Source organism: Silurus meridionalis, chromosome 3, assembly GCF_014805685.1.
Source record: "Silurus meridionalis isolate SWU-2019-XX chromosome 3, ASM1480568v1, whole genome shotgun sequence".
In the NCBI taxonomy this organism is placed as follows: domain Eukaryota; kingdom Metazoa; phylum Chordata; class Actinopteri; order Siluriformes; family Siluridae; genus Silurus; species Silurus meridionalis.
The window spans coordinates 5,932,511-5,955,269 of record NC_060886.1 but is presented as its reverse complement, the minus strand read 5'-3'; the positions used below and the strand labels follow the sequence as shown (position 1 = coordinate 5,955,269).

Sequence of the window (22,759 nt, the reverse complement as noted above, 5' to 3'; positions counted from 1 at the left end):
GTTCTCATCATCTGCACTCTTCCTTTTTCTCTCCTCACACTCTGTATGATCCTCCAGGCTGAATACATAAGCTCTTGTTCTCAATCATTCTTCTCTCTTTGTGTGTGTGTGTGCTTCTAAATCTAATTTGTGTGTATGTGTGAAAGGAAGAATGGGACTGGAGATTACAAAGCAATTAGCAAGCAAGTAATTGCTTCTTTGTTAAATGAGCCCATTAGCAAGATTGTCTTTTATAAGTATGGTTTCCTCCACATGCTTCATAAAGTTGTGGGGTATATTCTAAAGCAGGGGTCTCCAACCTTTTGTACGCCACAGACTTTCATTTGGAAAATATTTCCATGCACTGGTAGGGTGTGTGTGTGTGTGTGGCACAAGGCTGGGAATCTAGAAAGTGGATGGTAGGGATGTGCATCTCCGTAACTGAGGCTGATGCAATTCACATCTTGATGCATAGCCAACGATAGAATACATTAAAGGTACATAGAGTATGAAGCAGCTACCGATGCGATGTGATACGATTCACCCCTATTACGATGCTGGCCGATCCGATTTCCATTTGATTCGACACAATGCGATTCAATGCAATATGATACAATGGGAAAACATATGATGCCATACAATTCAATATAGTACAGATAGTTCACTCTTTTGGTTCAGACAGACAGCAAATTATTGATTTATTTAAGTGCCTTCTGACTTCTAACTCATGGGCCTTTCACAAACACTTCTTTGTTGTGCAACAAAAACAAAGAAAAAAGGTTCAATAAAAACAGATATTAATTTCCTGTTGTGTCTCCAGGACAATGCAGCTCTACCTCTGCCATGTTAATCTGTATTCTATGTGACTCTCAGGACACGCCTCGGCCTCCGTAGTGTTGTGATGTGTCATATTCACGTAGTGGCGGTGATTTCCAAGAGAACGCGCTTGAGAAACATTTTAGCGAGGAGAAATCAACCTACATGTTAAATATTGGTGAGAAATTACTGGTCACTTTCTAAATAATAAAAGTATAGCGCATCTACTAACAATTAGATACAAATACCGTATTTTCTGGACTATAAGCCGCTACTTTTTTAAAGCTTTCAAGTTTTAAACCCCGCGGCTTAAACAATGAAGCGGCTAATTTATGGATTTTTCCTGGGTTTTTTCCGGTTTCACAAACTTCAAGCCAAAAAACTGAACCCCATAACATTAGACCAATGAAATTGTGGAACGGGTTCAGGTGAACCAATGAAATTCTTTATATTAAATCAGATGCGCTCCCACTGAATCGGGCCGTACCACATTATAAATATGGATGAGGTTCCTCTGATGTTTGACCTGTCGCTCACTCGGACTGTCTACAGGAAATGCGAATCATTCATCACGCTGAAAACAACAGGTATGAAAAAACACACTTTACCTGTGTTCTGAGCTGCACGGCATCAGGAGAAAAGATTCATCGATGGTGATTTTTAAACGCACGACGATGCCAAAAGAAAAACTCTCGAGAGAAATAGTTGTGGAAGGAAGGAGGAAGACGGTGAACAATGACTTTCTTGGTAGGCTTCTGTTTAGATACAAGCCGTGTAACAGGCACTGTCTTTCATTAAAGCCTGTGTAAAGTTCATTAGTGCGGCTTATAGACAGGTGCGGCTTATTTATGTTCAAAATAAAAATCTTTGTCAAATTCAGTGGGTGCGACTTATATTTGGGTGCGCTTAATAGTCCGGAAATTATGGTAAATAGTTTTTTATCTATGCAAATATGTTAAAAATGATGCACGCGAGATACAAATGCCAACTTGTACCCGATGCACACTGCATTAACTTTTATGCCAAAGCACCGATGCGAATCGGTGAATCTTACCATCCATAGTGGATGAAGACATCAGTTTATCACACACATTCATACACTTAGGGGTATTATACAAACCTATTCATAGGTGCAATAAAGCATAACCAGCCCTCAGGTACTTGTTTAGATGTAAGCATGAAGCATCACTGAGCACACAGTTCATAAATGGAGATTCACTAGTGTTTACCTTAAATAAGAAGCTTCTCAAACGTTGAATTTTCTTGACATTAACATTTGCATAGGATTCGTTACATGAGCATGGTTTGGGTCAATGGTTTTGGGGGATTTGGTTTAAACAGAACTGGAAAATATGGTTACATAATCATACTTTTCTGGATTTATTGCAATAAACCTATCACTTACTACATTAAAAAGTCTGCAAGTGGTACAAAAATGTCTAAAGAACTATTTTTTAGTGCAGACAAACTCAGAGATTCATCATTACTGTTATGTTAGAATCAACAAGGTTTCTAAAAGAATAGTACAACAGCTTATAGTAGACATATGGAGGAATGTGAAACATTCACACTTCATGTCAATGCTTGTGGGCGTCACTAGTGGTTAAATTGAGCTGTATGGAGGTGGAGGATCTCTCACAGTGCCAACATTGTAGGAACAGTAGTGTTAAACCTGGTGTGTTATTATACAAAGTTCTTAACACTGATATCATGGTAATGTGATTCAAACTCGCTTCTGATGCATCCATTTCTTTCCTAAGGGCTTTATTTAGCAGTTCTGGCATGAAAATCACATCAGAAGATCTTTTCATTCTTTTCTGGCAAAGACACATGATGCGATAAATCTTTTGCGGTATCAAAATGAATATGTAGACACCAGGGATGGTAAGATTCACTGATTGCATAAAAGTTAACGATGTGATCCATCGTTTAAAAAAAAAGTGTTGCCATTTTTTTATCGCAATGCGTTTAACATATTTGCATTGGTAAAAAACTATTTATTTTTTATATAACTATTAGGAGATACTATATTATATTTATACTGTGCTATACTTTTATTATTTAGAAAGTCATCAATAATTTGTAAAAATTTTTGATATGTAGATTGATTTCTTGTCGTTAAACCGTTTCTCGAGCGCGTTCTCTCAGCAACGCCGCTGCTACGTGAATATGACACATCACAACACTACGGAGGCCGAGGCGTGTCCTGAGAGTCACATAGAATACAGATTAACATGGCAGAGGTAGAGCTGCATCATACTGGAGATACAACAGAAAAAGGACCTCTTACTTAATTTCTTCGTTCTTTTTTTTTTAACTACTAAGGCGTGTTTGTGAAAGAGCCATGAGTTAAAAGTCAGAAGGCACTTAAGAACATTGACGAACCAAAGAAATACATTTAAACTATCTGTACCATATTTAATTCCATGGCATAATTTTTTTTTTTTATTGCATCGAAATTGCATTAAAAATTGTGTTCAAAATCAAGATGTAAATCGCATCGTAGACACACCTATGGTGAAAAAAATTTAATTGAAACACTCATTCAATTTGTAATGGTTAGAATGAGAATTCTATTGGTTTTAATGGAATGTATATTGATGTAGTTCTTTGCTGGGAATTTGTTGCCTTTTAATGGTGACATGTTACAGTATACCTTATATTAGCAGTCCCCAACCTTTTTTGCGCCACGGACCGGTTTAATGTCAGACAATACTTTCACGGACCGGCCATTAAGGTGTGGCGGATAAATACAGCAAAATAAAATGATACGAGCATAAAAACTGGTATTTTTTAAATATAATAATAAACGTGAATCCACCGTATTGTTGTTTGTTTATTTTGCTCGCTTGGGGGTTTGAATTTAGCAGTAATGTATTGTGTGTTAGCGGCCGGAGCAGCTCCTTTAAGAAGGTAGTGGATGGAGGTAAGACATGTGACCGAGGCATCATGACATGCATCAAGAGTAAGTCATAGACAGATGTGGCGGAGAGAATCCGGTCATTTTCCAAAATAAAACATCGTTCAGAATCAGATAATAAATAAAACGGAAATAATGTAAGTTATGTATTCTTTCTGTGTGCGGTACCAATTGACCCACGTCCATGGCCTGGGGGTTGGGGACCACTGTCTTATATTAATTAGGATCAAACTTTTGGCAACTTGTAGATGACATGTTGCTGTCTACTGGACTCCAATGCAGACCATTAGCATTTATATTCCAGTATGTTTTTATACTGGTTTCTATAGTTTGATTAGGAGAATTTAATGATGTACACTAACACACTACATAATAGAAACCATTTGGTGATGGTTAACAGCTAATGTAAAAAGCTATTTGTAGTGGAAGCAATGGGAATTTCTGTTTCTATTGTTTTTTGTTTTTCAGCAGCGATCAGCAGTTGAATGAAATGAAATGAATTTCTCTACATTTCTCTATAAAAGCAGCATGAAAACTGTATATCATATCATCCTTATTACCACAATTATACCATCTTAGAGTTAACATTTTCCATCAGGTTATAGTTGCACTATATTATGCACGTACTTCTTTATAGTTATAAATCGCCTGTTTGTGACGTTAAAGAAAGCGTAAATGAGCCAGTTACCTAAACACCGAGCGTCAGCTCCTAGAATTACTGCTTCTGCACTAATAATTCTCAGCCAAAAGATGGCTAATATAATTTGTCGTGTTAGGAACCTGAGCCAAAAAAATGGCTTAAATGCAATCAAGTAGATCTGATGCTAGTACAGATTTGGACAGATGTGGCACAGCTGCAAGTTCTGCTCCATATGCCTGCGATATGGTTTGCGAATCGCATGAGCTGATTGCTGGCATTGGGCGCCGATATGCAGGCCAGAGGAAGCTGGACCATTTGGACCAAGAGTAATCTGTTTTCTGAGCCATGATAAATCTAACTTATAGTCACGATTAGTCAGATGGTGCAGATCCTTTTTTTGGAACAGTAGCTTTAAAAATCGCGCCTGCTACAATTTTTTGATTGATCATTGTTTCTATAAACTCATTGACAGGGATTTGTATAGCAGACTTGCAGCCTAATCTGAGAAATGGTAAAGACTTTCTACCAGAAAATGAAAGTCTCCAGGGTCAGGATAATACGAAAGGTGTTTTGTTGAGCTTTCAGGACACGGGGAATGGAAGACTTTATTGTTATTGTACTGCTGTGCAAAACAAGGAGATCATAAAGACATTCCCTGGGTTTTTTTCAGCCAACAATATAACATCATCACTTCAATATAAAGAAGTAAATAAAAACAAAGTGTAAGGATTATACCAAATGAGACACAGAATTTCTTTCCCCCAAGCCACTGCACCATGTCACGTGATTTTTTTTTTTTCACCTGATTCCAATTCACAGCTCATTATCACTTGTATATAAGCTCACCATTCACAGCAGTCATTGTCTCACGTGGGACGTGTTATGTTTGTGGTTGTTGCGTGGCTCATTCCATGGTTCAGGTTTCCTTGTTCTTTGTTTCTTTGAATGTTTTGGTTTTCATGTGTTTATTTTGTAGTTAAATTGAATAATTTGTTTGCATTTGTACCTGGTTTTCTTCTTATTTACACGCCACAGAATCGTACAGTATGAAACTAAAGCAGTAGGACAGACATTAGGAGACTTTTTGAAATAATATACATGAAATTTGTGTTCAAATTATGTATTTGCTTAAGTGGTAGTTTGGGTTTACACTTTGGACTTCCTGAAACAGAAATGCATTTTCCCTCTTTTCTGGGAACGTTTTGGAGAATAAACTAATATTATATAGCTGCTATAATATAAAAGATAAATTATGTGTCATGTAATAAGGACTGAGATGCATGCAGGAGCAAATATTTATTTTAATGGTGCAAAAATATACTTTATGGACAAAAGTATTGGAAACCGCACTTTTTTCAGCCATACAGTATGTGGCCTTTCCCAAGCTATGAGCACAAAGTCAGAGGCACACAATTGTTTAGGATGTCTGTTTTGGATGCTGTAGCATGAAATTCTCCCTTCACTTGAACTAGAAGACCCAATCCTGTTCCAGCATGTTGGTCCATTTTAGACATTTAGGAAAATCAACTTTGGATCCCCGGTCAGGGAACCATCCCCAGCCACTTTTAGTGCCGGTCCCAAGCCCGGATAAATTGGGGAGGGTTGCGTTAGGAAGGGCATCCAGCGTAAAACATATGCCAAATCAAACGTGCGGAGGATCCGCTGTGGCAACCCCTAACGGGAGCAGCCAAAAGAAAGTTTTTGTTAACTTTGGATTGCAAGTATTAACTCTAGGCCTCATCATGCCACCACTAGGGGTGCAGCTGCACATTTGCTGAGGGGTATGTAACATTATGTTTGGTGCCCCCCATCTTCCTCACAAAAAAGAGGGGTAAATACAAGAATAGATGCCTTACATGGACATGTGCAAGTCTATTCACTGCATATACTGCAGAACCCAATATGATTGTTTGATATCCTATATAGAAAACATGACGCGTTCGTCATATACGCTCTATACGAGGCAGTAGGTGTATATTTCTTTACTAAAATAAAGTCACACATGCTAACTATTTCTCGATCCTTGCATTTTATAAATGGCCAAAAAATCCCTTACTTCCACTCAATGAAAGCAATTTTGCTTCCATTACCACCAAATAACAATATAGTTTTGTCAAAGCCTTGTTTATTTCCCCTGGAGGCTTCAGACAGGACTTTGTAATAAATCCTTAAAATGTATATGGATTTTCCAATCAAGTCATTATGAATTGCTCTGAACAGCTCATCCGGTGCAGAAGTTTGTCCATGTTTTGAAGTGCGAAATTAGTCTTTATTAGTAGTAATTCCTGTACTTGTGTAAAAGTACTAACTCTTGCCTGAATATTAGTTTGCTTAGAACTCTTAAAGTGTGAATGTGTTTGCTTTTGAATAGCCTAAAGTATTAAAAGGAAAGGTATTGACCTATTAGACCTACATATTTAGTACACATACAGGAACACAATTATAGGATGTCTTTATAGGATGGCAGTGCTCCTGTGCACAAAGCCAGCTCCATGAAGATATGGTTGACATGACTCGAAGATCTTGAATAGCCTGCTATAAAGGTCTGACCGCAACCAGTGAACACCGTTGGAATTAATTTGGAAAGCTGACTGCACCCTCCCAGAAGAGTGATGGTTATTATAACTGTGAATGAAGACTTTATGTGGAATGGGATGTTCAAAAAGCAAACCTATAGTGTATATGTGAATAATGGATGCAGTTCAGTTTTCCATTCTCCAGCCCATTAGAGCATTTTAAGAAGAAAGTTTTCTAAAGTTACAGAAACACGGTTAGAGAACCCTAACACCACACACACCTTTACCAGAACCATGGGGAAATGCTCTCATCAGAGTTTCTCCTTTAACGCCTCATATGTCTTGGCATGTTTTTCTGAACTGGAGTGAAGTAAAAAGTTTTCCAAAATGATAATTCTTTGACAAAGTAGAGATACGTGAAAATGTATATAAATTAAGGCTGTTAAAATGAACGCGTTAATAACAATATTAAAAATTTTTTCAACGGCACTAATTTGATCAAAACGCGATAATAAAGCATGCGTTTCTGTTTGACCGTTTTATATTTACATATAAAAGAGGCAAAATTTAAACCTTCAATGCAACACACAAACCGCCATGATTCTTCTTCTTCGTTTTCTTAATTGCCAGTTTGCATTCTTAAGTGGAGCATTACCGCCATCTACTGTTGTAATGGATCAGAGACTTGTAGCCCTATTCCCCAGACCAAAATCCGCCATGATGCACACATCCGGCGATTAAAATCGTCCGTGTGGAAACATAACAAAAGTTTCGCTTTGTGTCCTGATGATTCACGTGATTTAAAACACCATAATTACTTGAAAACATTTACAAGAATATTTTGTCTTCATGCTTTATGTTAAGTTTGGTTTCACTAATAAATGTACATTTACATAAAGCATCCAAATTTGTCCATGCTGATTAAATACTTGAAAATTATTAATTAAGGTACATTTAGAGCAGATTAAAATGTGCGATTAAGGTGTGATTAATTGTGAGTTAATGCATGACAATCGTGTGATTTATCGCGATTAAACATTTCAGTTGATTGACAGCCCTAATATAAATACATTAACAATGTAAAAAATAAACAAATCTTGCCTAATTATGACTAGTCAATCATATTCTTGACGATTTTGAAACTTGTGGCCAGATAGGTGTACAACAGGTCATAGACGCCTTGTTTTGTATTTGAAGTGTCTGAAAGTGACTCCTGATGGTTGATACTTGTCGAACATTGTATTGCGGAATCTCTGTGTGCTAGTTAGCTAAGAATATATTAGCCATTTGGTAGTTTTACAAGTCATGTTATTATGATACCTTTCCTAGCTTCTAATGGTAATAAACCATTTGGATCTGATTCACAGTCTATTTCAAAGAATACAAAAATGAGATCTTGTGACCCCTTGCTGGGACGCGCTCTTCAGAAGTCCCACATATTCATCGCCAGACAGATTGGGGTTCTGTATATTTATTACTCATTACCATGCAGCATCTTGGCACAAATCAGGCCAAAACAAACGTCAAACTGGTTTCACAGATGGTCTGTGGATCCTCTCTGTTACAGCAGCTTCCTAACACCAAGCACCATCGCTCTCCCAGAGGCCTGCTGCTGTTGCTGCTGTGCATCATCTCAGACCTTTAGGATGCTTCACACAGGAAACCTCAGGGACCGAATCATCAAAATAGCTCCAGCCATTTACGTAAGCGTGTTCTCTTTATGTAACCTCTGAAAGCATGGCGAAGCGCTGTGCTGTCTGTACACGAGGCTGTCTGAGAACAGCGCATCCTTTTTCTCATAATTCTGAGAAGCTTAGTGACAAAGTTATAGCTTCCAAATGTCTCGGATAAACCGTGTTTAACAAAACATGGGACCATTACATAGCAAATTATCTGTAGTGTAGGTTTTTTAATAATCTGGTGGCTTTCCTAGAATTCCTTTGTTTATTAGGTTTGTTTCATGTTCCATGCCTTTTATTAATTCAAATTTAACCTCACAAGCAAGTGACAAAGCAACAGTTTAATAGAGAAATGGAAGACTTAGAGGTGCAAGTCTGCTAACAGAAACTAGCAAAATGGTGTATTGCTCTCAATTTATTCTCGTTCTCAATACTCGGAATTTTAACATAGCTTTTATTGTAAATTTAACTATAAACAGTTCTGTACACAGTGAAACAAAACAACATTACAGGACCGAAGTGTTACATTAAACGACATAAATGAACATATAGGTAACACAACACAATAAGACAAACACAGTGATGGTGCATTATGTGAATAACACTGATTATCTCTTCATCATGGCATCTGTTAGTGGGTGGGATATATTAGTGAACATTTTTTCCTTAAATTTGGTGTGTTAGAAGCAGGAAAAATGGGCAAGCGTGAAGAATCAAGCGAGTTAGACGAGGGCCAAATTGGGACTAGACGACTGGGTCAGAGCATCTCCAAAACTGCAGCTCTTGTGGGATGTTCCTGGTTTGCAGTGGTCAGTATCTATCAAAAGTGGTCCAAGGAAGGAAAAGTGGTGAACCGGCAACAGGGTCGTGGACGGCCGAGGCCTGTTGATGTATGTGGGGAGCGAAGGCTGGTTTGTGTGGTCTGAACCAACAGACGAGCTCCTGTACCTCAAACTGCTGAAGAAGTTGTAATAACAGCAAGAAATTGCTTTTAATGCTCCATGGGTCAGTTGGCAGCAAAAAGGCGACCAACACAATATTAGGCAGGTTGTCATAATGAAATGCCTGATCGGTGTAATGTGAATACTATACAACGTTGTAATACTAGTGGTTCAGCAGCAGTTACTTGTGCAGAAAGTTTCATTGACAGTGTTTGTTTAATTGTAGTAGGTAGTGGTAGCTCAGTGGACCTTGGATCGGAATGTCAGTAGTTCAAATCCGAGCATCCCCAAGCTACCACAGCTGGATCCTTGAGCCAGGACCCTTAAACATGAGCTGCTCCGTTGTAAGTCGCTCTGGATAATCGCGTCTGCCAGAAGCCTTTCTCAGGAAGAAAGATGGGCTTTTTTATTATGAAGCTGGTGGTGTGGTTTGTTTCTTCTTATGCTTTGATTTCTGTAGAATCCTGTCTGCATTCCGAATGGAGGTTGTCCTAAAGAAATATGGAGTTGCAAATCACAAAAACATTTACAGCAATCATAATTAGCTAGTAGCCATTTAGACTATTGTGTCTCATTAGTGACAACAGCAGCAGGTTCTATATAACTCGCATTACAGAAAGCTTTCAAAGTTGAGATCGAATAAACATCTGTTGTGTATGTCTTTAGACAAAATTGATTCATCAAGGACTCTTGATGGTTAAGGGTTTGGGCTTCCTGAAGAGGTCTTACTTTTTGAAAAGGAAGGCTGCTTTTTATGATGGCAAGAGAGCATCAGATAATCCCCCTTTTGAGTATCATTAGTGCTACTTAGGACCTTTTTTTACTCTCAGTGTTGTAGAATCACCTTGAAGACAATTTTGCCATCAGATGTTTTGTGATGGTCAAAACTGAGATGTATTTCAAAACCGAGAAACATTGTTAGGTAAAAGAAATGATTCTCCTTATATAGAAAAAATAACTTGAAAATTTTCTTTGACAGGTGTAGCTTTTACTCATTAATAGCAATGAAATAAAAAAAAAAAATTAAGGTGCATTCCAATAAATCCCTACAGACTAGAAATTCAAATCAGGCAGTGATGCAGCTGCTTAGAATGTTCTCGATAGTCCCTCTGTAGAACGTGGTCAGAGATGGACTTTCCTCAGCGTGCTCAGGAAGTAGACACTGCTGGGCTTTCCTGCTGATTGAGCTGGTATTGAGTGACCAGGTGAAGGTCTCTGCCAAGGAATTTGGTGCTGTTGACGATCTCCACGGAAGATCCATTAATGTTCAGTGCAGAATATGCGCTCTGTGCTCTCCTAAAGTCAACAGGCATCTCTTTAGAGTCAACGTTCAGGGACAGGCTGTTGACTCTACTCCAGACTCTGAGTTGTTGCCCCTGCATTTAGTATACTGACTCAACATTTTCGCTGATTAGACCCACCACTGTCATGTCATTGGAGAACTTAGTGATGTGATTCGACTGGTGCATTGCTACACAGTCGTCAGTCAACAGCGTGAAAAGCAGTGGGCTGAGCACACAGCCCTGAGTGGTCCCAGTGTGGTGGTGCTGGAGATGCTGTGCTTGTTTCGGACTGACTGAGGTCTCACAGTCAGGAAGTCCCGGATCCAGTTGCAGAGGGAGATGTTCAGGGATTGATAGCTGAACTAAACTGCATTCGTACATATGTGTCCTTATTGTCCAGGTCGGTGACGGCCTTTATGTGCCCTATGACGATCCTCCCAAAGCACTTAATTACGATGAGTGTGATGAGACGATAGTCATTGAGCCACAGGGATGATTGTCATTGTGTTGAGTCATGTAAGAACAACTATGCTGCACAGGGAAATATTTAAGATGTCAGTGAAGACATTCACTAGCTGCTGGCACATTCCCTGAGCACTCTGCCAGGAATGTTGTCTGGTCCAGCAAACATCTGTGGTTAACCCTGCATAGAGTTTTCCTCACTTTAGCTGTGGATAGACAGAGCACCTGGTCACTGGGAGAAGGGGTGGTCTTCCTTGCCGCCACATTGTTCTGCACCTCAAACAGAGCATAGAAATCTTTCAGCACATCTGGGAGGGAGGCGTCATGGTTGTCTTATGCTAACCCTAACCCGAGTTCGTAATCGCCTGGATGCCCTGCCACATGCGGCTGATGTTTCCGCTGTCCTGGAAGTTTGGCCCTTGCTATTCTTAAGGCCGTCTTGTCCCCTGCTCTGAAGGCTCTAGATTTTAGCAGCACATGCACCATTGCGGTCATCCATGGCTTTTGGTTGGAGCATGTTGTGATGGTCTTGGAGATGGTCACGTCATCAATGCATAATGTGTATTCCAAGTTGATGAGTGAGTGAACTTAAAACAGTCTTGAAGAACGGAGGTGGCTCCTGTTGGCCAGGTTTTCACCTGTTTCAGAACTGGTTTAGAGCTTCTGACGAGCAGTCTGTATGGTGAAATTAGCATAACAAAGATGTGGTCTGTGTAACCGAGGTGGTGGCGGTGCTCCGCACGGTACGCACCAGGGATGCTTGTGTAAACAAGATTCAGTGTGTTTGCCCCTTCCTGTTAAAAAAGTCCACATGCTGATAGAATTTAGGGAGCACGGATTTAAGATTTGCAAGGTTGAAATATACAGCGAAAATAAACAGTCCCTCAGGGTGAGCATTCTGCAGTTCTCTAATAGCACTATAGTGTTCACAAAGTGCCTCCAGTAGCCAGAGGCAAGCACAGAGTTCTTGCACCATTCCGCGTTTGTATATTGTTTAACCTCGGATTCACATAAATACACACAAAATGGATCTCAAACAATTGTTCACACAGCTATAGTGGTTGCTGAAATGTGAGGGGTGTCACTTTTGTAAGATACTGTGTGTGTGTGTGTGTGTGTGTGTGTGTGTGTGTGTGTGTGTGTGTGTGTATACACACACAGTATCTCACAAAAGTGACACCTATAACATTTCAGCAACCATTTTAGTATCTTCTCAGGGGACAATACTTTAGAAATGAAACTTGAATATATTTTAGTATAGACAATGGGCAGCTTGTATAGCAGTACATATTTACTACCCACTTCTGTGAGTATATATATATTTCTGTGAGTATATATATATATATATATATATATATATATATATATATATATATATATATATATTTATTTCTATATACTATACCCTAGACTAAGACAAACAAGAAAAAAGTATGCATAATCTTATCAGATCACATATCCTGAATGATTACAGGAGGTCTTGGCCATAGTTCTGTACAGAATCTACCACCATGAGAGCACTTTTTCTGGGGGTTGCTATTGGGGGATTGTCACATCATTTGAGATGAGTCCAGCCCTGAAAGCCATTTCATCATCTGGAGTGGCAGGGAAAGAAAATCTCCAGCTCTACTGCAGCAAGAACTATAGAAATAAATATAGAAACTAGAGCAACACCCCATTCTTCCCAATAAGCCTTATACAATTCCATATAAGACAATACAATGCTCACAGAGTACAACACTATCTCTGCTGACAAATTCATATTTGAGAAGTTAAAATGAGTCACTGGTATGTGCAATGTTCTGGACACCTCATGACTGTCTTATGTCTTTCTATTTCTTCCTCTCTCTTTGTCTGTTTCTGTCTGAATTACCAAACTGCTGCCTGTTGCGCCAGCTGATTGTACTGTACGTGGGATTGTGAGTCAGAGGCTAAAGTCGGTCCTAAACTCTATGCTGAGAGAAGTCGGTTTAAATCTAACTCTGTGTGGAAATTCATCCACATCACCGATACTTGACACGTTGGAACCAGTTGCAGTGTTCGTGATTGAATATTTCACCATCACCGGCCAACTCATAACTTACTTATAAAGAACATATTCACTTTTAATCACCACATTTTCTGTATAAAGCTGCTTTGAGATAATGTTCATTGTTAAAAGTGCTATACAAATAAAAATTAATTGAGTTGAATTGAATAAACACAATACAGAATATCCCACATAAACAGAAAATATTACATACATCAATCTATCAAGACACATTGAAGCACACTTTACTTCACCCAAATCCAGACTTTGGTCAGATTACTTAACTGCTACTGGGCCTTTAACCCTCAACTGCTCAGTGATATTGATAATGTCTGTAAATGTTGTGACTAGTGACTATTTCCATAGTATAGTACAGTATATGGCCATACTGGGATCATTAAAACACCATTTTTTATACTACTAAAGAGATGCTTACTGTGTTTATATATAGTTTAATGCGCAAAGCTTGCATAATGCTCGGTGCAAAGGTGGTGATATGTTTTTATGCTTATTGCCCTGTTATAGTTGGTTATACATTCTCTCAATTTCATTACTAAGTATCTCTACCCAATAACTGGTAGACTGCCAGTACTGAGATCAGAGATGCCAAAATTACACACATCCTTTACTCCAGTAAAAGTACAGATACTCACGTTTTAGAAGACTGGTAAACGTTGAAGTACCGATACTATACTTTTTCACTCAAGTTAAAGTAAAGAAGTTTGTACTTAAGTAAAAAGTGGTCATTACTACTACCTGTTTTAGTGTCACGCTGGTAACTGAACCTCACATCATATTAATATATTAATACAAAATCATTTAAAATGTTGTTCTCTATTGAATGTATCCAGGCTGAAGATCCACCATATAGAACACAATCAGAGACAAGATGATGATCAGGTGATCAGGAATGTCTCTGTTCTCAGTCATGTTTACATCACTGACTCCCTCCGTCTCATCCACGTTAACCCCAGACTGTTTTTTTTTTTTGGGGTATTTTTCTTCTTTTATTTTATTTTTAGAAACTCTCTCTCTCTCTCTCTCTCTCTCTCTCTCTCTCTCTCTCTCTTATTTTAATAGAAAAAGCCCCATGGCTTATTTGCTTATTTCAGCACACACAAGACTGTATTTTAATTTGATGTAATATGGCCAAATGACTCATCCTGTAAACAATTTCTTTTCTTTTTCTAACTCTCTGGAGGACATTATGTTGATTCCTAACTCTTTCTCACTTTCTTTCTTTCTTTCTTTCTCTCTCTCTCTCTCTCTCTCTCTCTCTCTCTCTCTCTCTCTATCTATCTTTCTTTCTTGTCTATGTTTCTGTGTTTCTCTTCTTTCGGACTTTGTTTCTTTTCCTCTTCACTCTTTCCATGTATCTCTCTGTCTTTCGCACATTTATTTTACTCTGTTTCCCTTCTTTCTGTCTCATTTCTCTTTACTCTTTCCATGAATTTCCTGTCTCTCTTCCTCTCATTAATGTATCTCTCTCTTTTTCTCTTCCTTCTGTCTCTGCCTTTTTTCTCTCTTGACTCTTTCCATACCTCTCTCTCTCTCTCTCTCTCTCTCTCTCTCTCCAGGTGAGAAAAGTGCAGAACCGCCCAGCGCTACAAAAGCCCCCGTCTCTCCACAGTTCCTGGTGCCTGTCTCTCCATTAGCATCGGGCCCCAGTAAGCCGAGTCCAGCACCCTCGAGCATGCCGGTGGAGCACAAGACCAGTCCCAAAGCGAACCAGGCCGAACTGAGCGCAGAATCAGAGGAGGAGAAAGCCAAGAAACTGCTCTACTGCTCTCTGTGTAAAGTGGCTGTCAACTCCCTGTCGCAGCTAGAAGCTCACAACACAGGTGCGGGCAAACATTTGGCATCTTTCCCCGCCAGCCTCCCTTGTGTTACCCGCTCTCATTAGCACCGACTGCTCAGAACGGGCCTCGGGTCTCTCACTCCCTGCTGTGTTTGTCCTGTCACAAGGACGTGTTTCATCAAGCTCCAAAAAAAAAAAAATCATCATTGAGGTGTTAATTGATATATTTAGAATGCTCGACCAGATATGGTTAAAATGATCGGAGCCAAATTTCCATGACGTTGAAAGAACATCGCAGACTCGCTGAAGGAAATGTGATATTTTTAGGTCGCATTGCCTATGCTGCTAATGAATATGGATGTGCAGTGTTCACAGTGTTGAGTGGTAATTGCCTTTTACATTTCATTCTGTGGTAGTATAGTGTGTGGTGAGCATCTGCCATCTTACCCTTGTGGTGCAACTCCAAGACCAGGCATGGATGGTAGATCTCCCATCCTTGGGGTTTTTTTGTGTTCTTCCCACACGATGGATTGTGGCATCTGGCAGTTGTTAGTGTCACTTGATGTTTTTTTTTCTTTTCATTTGTCGTTCTTGCCAGGCTTGGGGCTGTAACTCTGTGTCCTGGTTTAGCAATATGTCTGAGCTCACTCGGTTTGCTGTTTGGGTTGGTGGTGTCCGACTTTGTGAGGCAGAAAAATGTGGTTCTGTGGTGTTTGACATTTCAGCCGCATCACTGAAAGTAGCAGGAAGATAGATGAAAATAGATATCAAAAATAGAAATCAGTCGTTCGTTATTATTTATGAGTGGATAAAAACTGGTCAATCACACAGCAATCCACCAATCGGGGTCGAGCGCACGCTGTTCTGAACTTGTTCTGATTGGCGCTTGGTGTATCTACTGATCACAAACATATAGTTTAGCATCAGTTCAACAGAACATTTAGAGAGGAATAAATGATGAAGAAACTCGAACTCAACACAATACACGTGGTCATATTTGTGTGAATTTTTTTTTTGTTTTGTAGTAGTAGTAGTAGTTTTGGGCTCATAATTATTTAATAATTGTAATAGAAACCAATCAGTGTTTGACTCATAAATATTCAAAAAGCAGCTTTTTGCATAATTATAAGTATAGTGTATATTCGGCTGTCAAAATTATTGCAGTGATAACGCGTTACGCAAATTCACTCGTTTTATTATCGCGCGATTAACGCATTTCTGCGTTTCTGTTTGACCATTTTTTTTCAAAATATAAATAAATAAATGAATAAATAACTAAATATAAAAGAGGCAAAATTAAAACCTTCAACGCACATTTATTCAAGACATTTACAAAATATATAAAATCCACCGAAAAATAGTTTTGAATCACTTTTTGTTTTACTGATGCACCGAGTCTCAAATCAGCACCAAAATCCGCATAGTGCACACATCCGGCAATTAAAACCGTCCGTGTGGAAACATAGCAAAAGTTCCTTTGGTGTCCTGATGATTTACATAATTTAAAACACCATAATTACTTTAAAACATTTACAAGAATTTTTTTTTCCATGCTCTACGTTGAGTTTGGTTTCACTAATAAACGTACATTTACATAAAGCATTCGTATTTGTCTGTGCATATGTTGATTAGTGTATGAAAAACTTGATAAGTATTAATTTATGCTACATTTAGAACAGATAGAAATGTGCAATTCAGTTGCGATTAATCACAAGTAAATTTTATATATATATATATATATATATATATATATATACACACATACATATATACATATATATATATATATACACACATATATACATACATATATATGTTTGTATGTGTGTGTGTATATATATATATATATATATATATATATATATATATATATATATATATATATATATATACACACACATACATATATATGTTTGTATGTGTATATATATATATATATATATATATATATATAATTTATTTTTTTATTTTTTCCTTTCTTTTTTTATACTAGTGATACAAAAAGGTGTAAAAGTAGTATCCCTATGTGCCATGTTTGTTACTGCAAAGGAAATGAGATATGATGTGTGATTAGAACACACACTGCTCAATGACCAGAACATGAAGGTTAAACCTGGTTTAGATAATTCTTCCTGACAGGACTGAGATGTCACACAATGCCTGCTCTGATCTTTCACGGCAGGCTCGAAGCACAAAACCATGCTGGAGGCGAGAAACGGAGCTGGCCCTATTAAAGCCTACCCTAGACCCGGCTCCAAACTCAAAATGCAGGCCAACGTTCTGAAGGGTTCAGGATTACAGAACAAAACGTTCCACTGTGAGATCTGCGACGTCCACGTTAACTCGGAGATTCAGCTCAAACAGGTGTGTGACTGAACCTCATCTCATTTAAAACCAAATGTCTAATTATTATATACCAAAAAATCACGTGGTAAAATTACATTTTAAATATTACAAGGTAAATATAAAAATATTTTTAAAAATAGATACAAAATAACAGTATAACAAACTGTTCTTTATTAGACAGGTGCAAATATTTATCAGCAATTACTATATGACTTACTGAATGACTGTTTATTAACACTTCCTTCCTTCCTTCCTTCCTAATATACTTCATACATTGAGGAAATCTTTTTCTTGTACTAAACTGATTTGTCTCGCTGCCTCATACTCAGTATTTCCAGAATAAATGAAATATACATAAATATGTCCAAATGTAATCCACAGAGGCATGTCAAAAGTTTGGAAACACCTAGTATTTTTTGGTTTTTGAGAGCCATATGCATGTTCCTTTTGTTTATATGCAACAAAATCTAGACGACTGTCAATATCTGTCATATTCATACCCATCCCTTTCTGTCTTATTTTTGTATATATATTTTTACTGTATAGTTATACTTTATACTTTTATTTACACTTTAGAATTGTATACCATATATTTAGATTTAAGTTTTAAGTTATAATAATTATTATTCTTTTACATTTTGGACTTTTAAAAAGTCTTTAAAAGCATTCACTACATGTACTCTATATGACTGTGTATGTGACAAGTAAAATTTGATTTGATTTTGATTTGAACACTATATATCAACTATGAGGTAATAGAGATGAAGATTCATTTGGAGTGATGAGGATGGACAGGATTAGAAACGAGTTTATTCGAGAACCAGCGCATGTAGGACATTTTGGAGACAAGGTGAGGGAGGTGAGATTGAGATGAGTTGGACATGTGCAGAGGAGGGACATGGGGTATATCAGTAGGAGAATGCTGAGGATGGAGCCACCAGGAAGGAGGAAAAGAGGAAGACCAAGGAGGAGGTTTATGGATGTGGTGAGGGAAGACATGCAGGTAGTTGGGTTGAAAAGACAGATGTAGAGGACTGGGGGGTATGGAGACGGATAAATGCACAGATGTTCCACTATATTTTCATTGAAAGTTCCACCCTTAGCTTAAATAACAGCTTTACACACTTTTTGTTTCTCTGAACATTCAGCTGAAATTCTTTGCCATTCCTCTTGTACAACTTACTACTCACTAATTGGGGATTTCTTTCTTACCTTGTGATTCAGTTCATCCCAGACAAGTTCAATAGGAATTAAGTGCGTGACTGGGCAGACCATTCCATGATAGATAACATCCCAGCCTAATGTTTGCTCTCTAAATTAGACCTTGAATGTACACTTCAGCTCATTGTCTTGTTGTATAGTGAAGTCAGTTTCATTGAGCCGCAATCCAGATGGAGTTGCACGGTGTTAAAGTATGGAATGGTTGCCATGATGGTTCCTTTCACCTGGAATAAGTCTCCAACCCTCCCTGCTCCAAAACAACCCCAAACCATTAAGCTTCCACCTCCATGTTTGACTGTGGGGGTGAAGCAGTCTGCTAACATCTTCTCTCCTGTTCTTTGTCTTGCACAAGTTCTTCTGTTAAAGACAAAATCTTGGACTCATCTTTCATATCTGTACCCCTATGTGTTTTTTCCCCAAACTCTGATGTTGGAAGCACATGATTGTATTGGATGTCTTTGTTGGCTGTAGTATTACAGCTTTCCATCACTGGAACTAATGCCGCTTGTTCAGCTAATAGTAAAATGTTCCCTTCGCTCCATTAGCCTCATAGTTCCGGACAAAACTGAAGTAAATAAAGTAACTACAGACACTAAGCATACTTTAGCTGATATGTTTTGCAGGGAAAACTGTGTAGATGTCATTTTTATCCAAGTTTTCTTTCGATATATTTTGTTGATATTCAGCACATAAATAAATTGTACACAAATTGCTCAACTTATCATTTTTTTCAATTTTTCGCAGCATATCTCCAGCAGAAGGCACAAAGACCGGGTGGCAGGAAAACCTCTGAAGCCCAAATACAGCCCTTACAACAAGCAGCAGCGCAGCTCCAACTCCTTGGCAGTAATGCATTATTTATCAACTTCGTAATCAAACGCTTTTATCAAGAGATGCTCATGTGTCAGGGATCAGCCGCACGAGCCAAACTCGCACGTTCGTCTGCTCGCTAACAGATGCTAATAATACGTTCCAGGGTGGTTAATGTGCCTGGATATAAAACTCTGGCCCTGAACTACATGACCCCTCCTACACTGCAGTACATTTTATTACATATATAATGTAAAACATATTACCCCGAAGCCTGTTATGTTGCTTGACAGAAAAATGGATGTAATGATGTCTATAGAGTCCAGAGTTAAACTTTTCTTTATACAAAACACAGGTATCTTTTTCTAACGTCGTTTCTGTAGTAACAGCTCAAGCACATGGACATGTATGGCATAATACGATGTGGTATCAAAAAGTTTTAAGACTGGCTCATTTCTGCCACTTCTGGAATATGTCGTGGATGTCAAAAACGCCAACAGATCAGAGATCTTCATCTCTGGGAAAAGGGTGAATTCCGCAGGAGTAGGGTGGGTGTGGAAGTAAGATCATGTTCTTGCACAGGAGAAAAAAATTTTTTTTAAACGCACGACGATGCCAAAAGATAAACTCCCGAAAGAAATAGTTGTGAAAGGAAGGAGGAAGACAGTGAACAATGACTTACTTGGTAGGCTACTGTTTAGATACAATACATACTTTACATACTTGTAACGCGTTGAGTCTGGGTGAAGGGAGAGCTCGCTAACTCAAGTTGCAACAGAAATCATATAAGCACAGACAGGTTTGAAAAAACTCGTGCTTTTTTATTTTTCTTGGCAACAGCGTTACGGGTTAGTCAAAGAAACTTAGAAATGAGCATCAGAAAATAATAAGGACATATTCCTTGGTCTTGCACACATGCAGTAATAGCGGAAAAATGCAGTGGCATGCTATTCCCAAAATACCACTCTGCTCTTAAAGGAGCCACAACATATTTCACCCGTTACACCGTGTAACAGACACTGTTTTTCGTTAAAGCCTGTGTAAAGTTCATTAGTTTCAATGTAGACACCTGTGGCTTATAGACAGGTGCGGCTTATTTATGTTTAAAATAAACATCTTTGTCAAATTCAGGCTTATATATGGGTGCGCTTTATAGTCCGGAAATTACAGTATATAGAAAAACAAACCATTATTTTTTTCGATTCAATCAGTTTTACTTGGCAAACACAAATGACAGCTTTAACTTCAAAATGCTGACAAAGAAGTGTTTTGGCAGGAAAAATTGGGGCGAACACAATGTTAGGTCGATGGTCTTAATGTTATGCCTGATCATGTACATCAAAATTGTTGTTTTAAACATTTGTTTCAAAAAGGTTAAAAGTAATTGATCTAATTTTTGAATGTATATTTATTGATTTCTTTAGAATTCTTATTTATTTGGTATCTTTTTCTTTCTCCAGGCTAAGCTCGCTCTCCAGAAGGACCTTGTGAAACCTATCTCTCCTGCCTTCATCTCCACTCCGTTCTCCTCCACTACGATTCCTTCCATCTCGCTCCATCCACGTCCCAACACCTCCATCTTTCAGACACCGGCGCTGCCAGCCTCCTTCTTGCGAGGTGCTCCGGGGCCCATCCGGCCCTCCAGCAGCTCCATCCTGTTTACCCCGTACTGAGTATTGATGAGGACGTGAGGCTGATCCTCTGATCTCTGGGTTCTCAGGCAAAGAATATTCATAGAGATGTCACAGCCTGAGAGAAGTAGTTGTTTTACAAAAAAAAATAAAAAATCCAGAACTTATTGATGGTCCAAAATCCTCATGTGCTACTTGAGGAAGAGTGTTTGAATTCCTGTAGAGGGAAAAAGAAAATCCTCTTCCTCTTTACGGTCCAAGTTCTCATGAGGTGCTCGAGGCGTGTTTGGATTCCTGCGAAAGGAACAACGAAAAAAGAATACCTGCTTCCTGAACGACTTGAATGATCGTGGTCTTCCTCTTCGATGGAACAAACTCTTCTGGATATATATATACATATATACAGGGGGAAAAAAAGTTTAACAATCGCGAACCTGTAGCAATCAGATGCTACGTGTTGCGTTCAGTGGCTCGGTGTGGTCAGGGAATGTGTGCCGTCTTGTATCGTGTAGTCGATGATGCTTCATCACCTGTGCTGGACTTTTCCATGTTTTGTTTTGTTTTTTTGATGTTATGTAGTTTCTTTATCGAGCCTCTGAAGGAAATTTCATCGTTGACTTGTTGGGTTGCAGTCTTTACACTTCACTCTTTTGCTCTAGAAATCTCATTTTCATTTGAATAAAACACTGAGCGCAAGGCTAATTCTTTAATTACAGAATCCTCCAGATCACAGAAACACACTTATGACACACACTTATCACTGATTTCCACATTTCCTTTATTTCTATTCGTAAAATGGATTTTTGATTGTTAGTATCAGACTTGTTTTAATTATTTAGGCTTCCTTTCTTTGAAAGAAATACAGGATTTTTATCTCTTATTTTCTTACACACACACACACACACACACACACACACACACACACACACACACACACACACACACACACACACACAAACGAATCTGTAACACCAGAGCGGATGCTGAGTGTCATTTTTCATTTATTAAAAATATCACAGGAAATAAACTGACCAATCATGTCCATGTGCCGTATTTTCCAGATGATAAGTTGCCCCACAGTGTATGACACAGCCCAGTAAATTCTCTCTGCTTTAGCTTGCTTTACACCATATGATTTCCTGCCTGATCTGATGTAAAATACACATTGTGAAAGAATCTTTAATTGTGAGTTGCATACATAATGCAACATGCACACCAGTAAATAAAGCTACTTATTTAGTAAAGGGATAGCACAGGATTAGTAATGCATACCTACAAATTTGGGAGAATCCCTTACAAATATGGTAGTATAGCCTGAAATAGCATAGTAAATCAACAAAAACGACAGTACATTCACAAACGGGGTAGAGGCAGCTTCAAATATGGTGGTACATCCATAAAATACTGCAACACAGCTACAAATATGGTACTACCAATACTAAATAAGGTAGTACAGACACAATATGGCACAAATATGGCAGTACAGCTACAAATACAGTAGTACCATCACAAATATTCCAGTGCAGTTACAGATATGGTCATCCAGCCACAAATAGGGTAGTACAACCATAAACAGTACAGCTCCTTGGGAATGTTGTTTGGTCATACAGCTGAAAATATGGTAGTACAGCTACAGTTGCAGTAGCAAAGCCACAGATATGGTAGTACAGCCCCAAAATTTGGTAGTA

The 22,759-nt window shown here is 38.4% G+C and overlaps 1 protein-coding gene across 1 annotated transcript in view; it reads left to right on the top strand.

The window, feature by feature from the left end:
- znf385b (zinc finger protein 385B) overlaps nt 1-22,111 on the top strand; it is a 96,591-nt gene extending 74,480 nt beyond the window's left edge. Inside the window, 4 exon segments of the mRNA XM_046845653.1 lie at nt 14,843-15,106; nt 17,246-17,427; nt 19,375-19,476; nt 20,901-22,111. Coding sequence (XP_046701609.1) covers nt 14,843-15,106; nt 17,246-17,427; nt 19,375-19,476; nt 20,901-21,113 — 761 coding nt within the window. The 3' untranslated portion in view covers nt 21,114-22,111.
- The last annotated feature ends 648 nt before the right edge of the window (nt 22,112-22,759 follow it).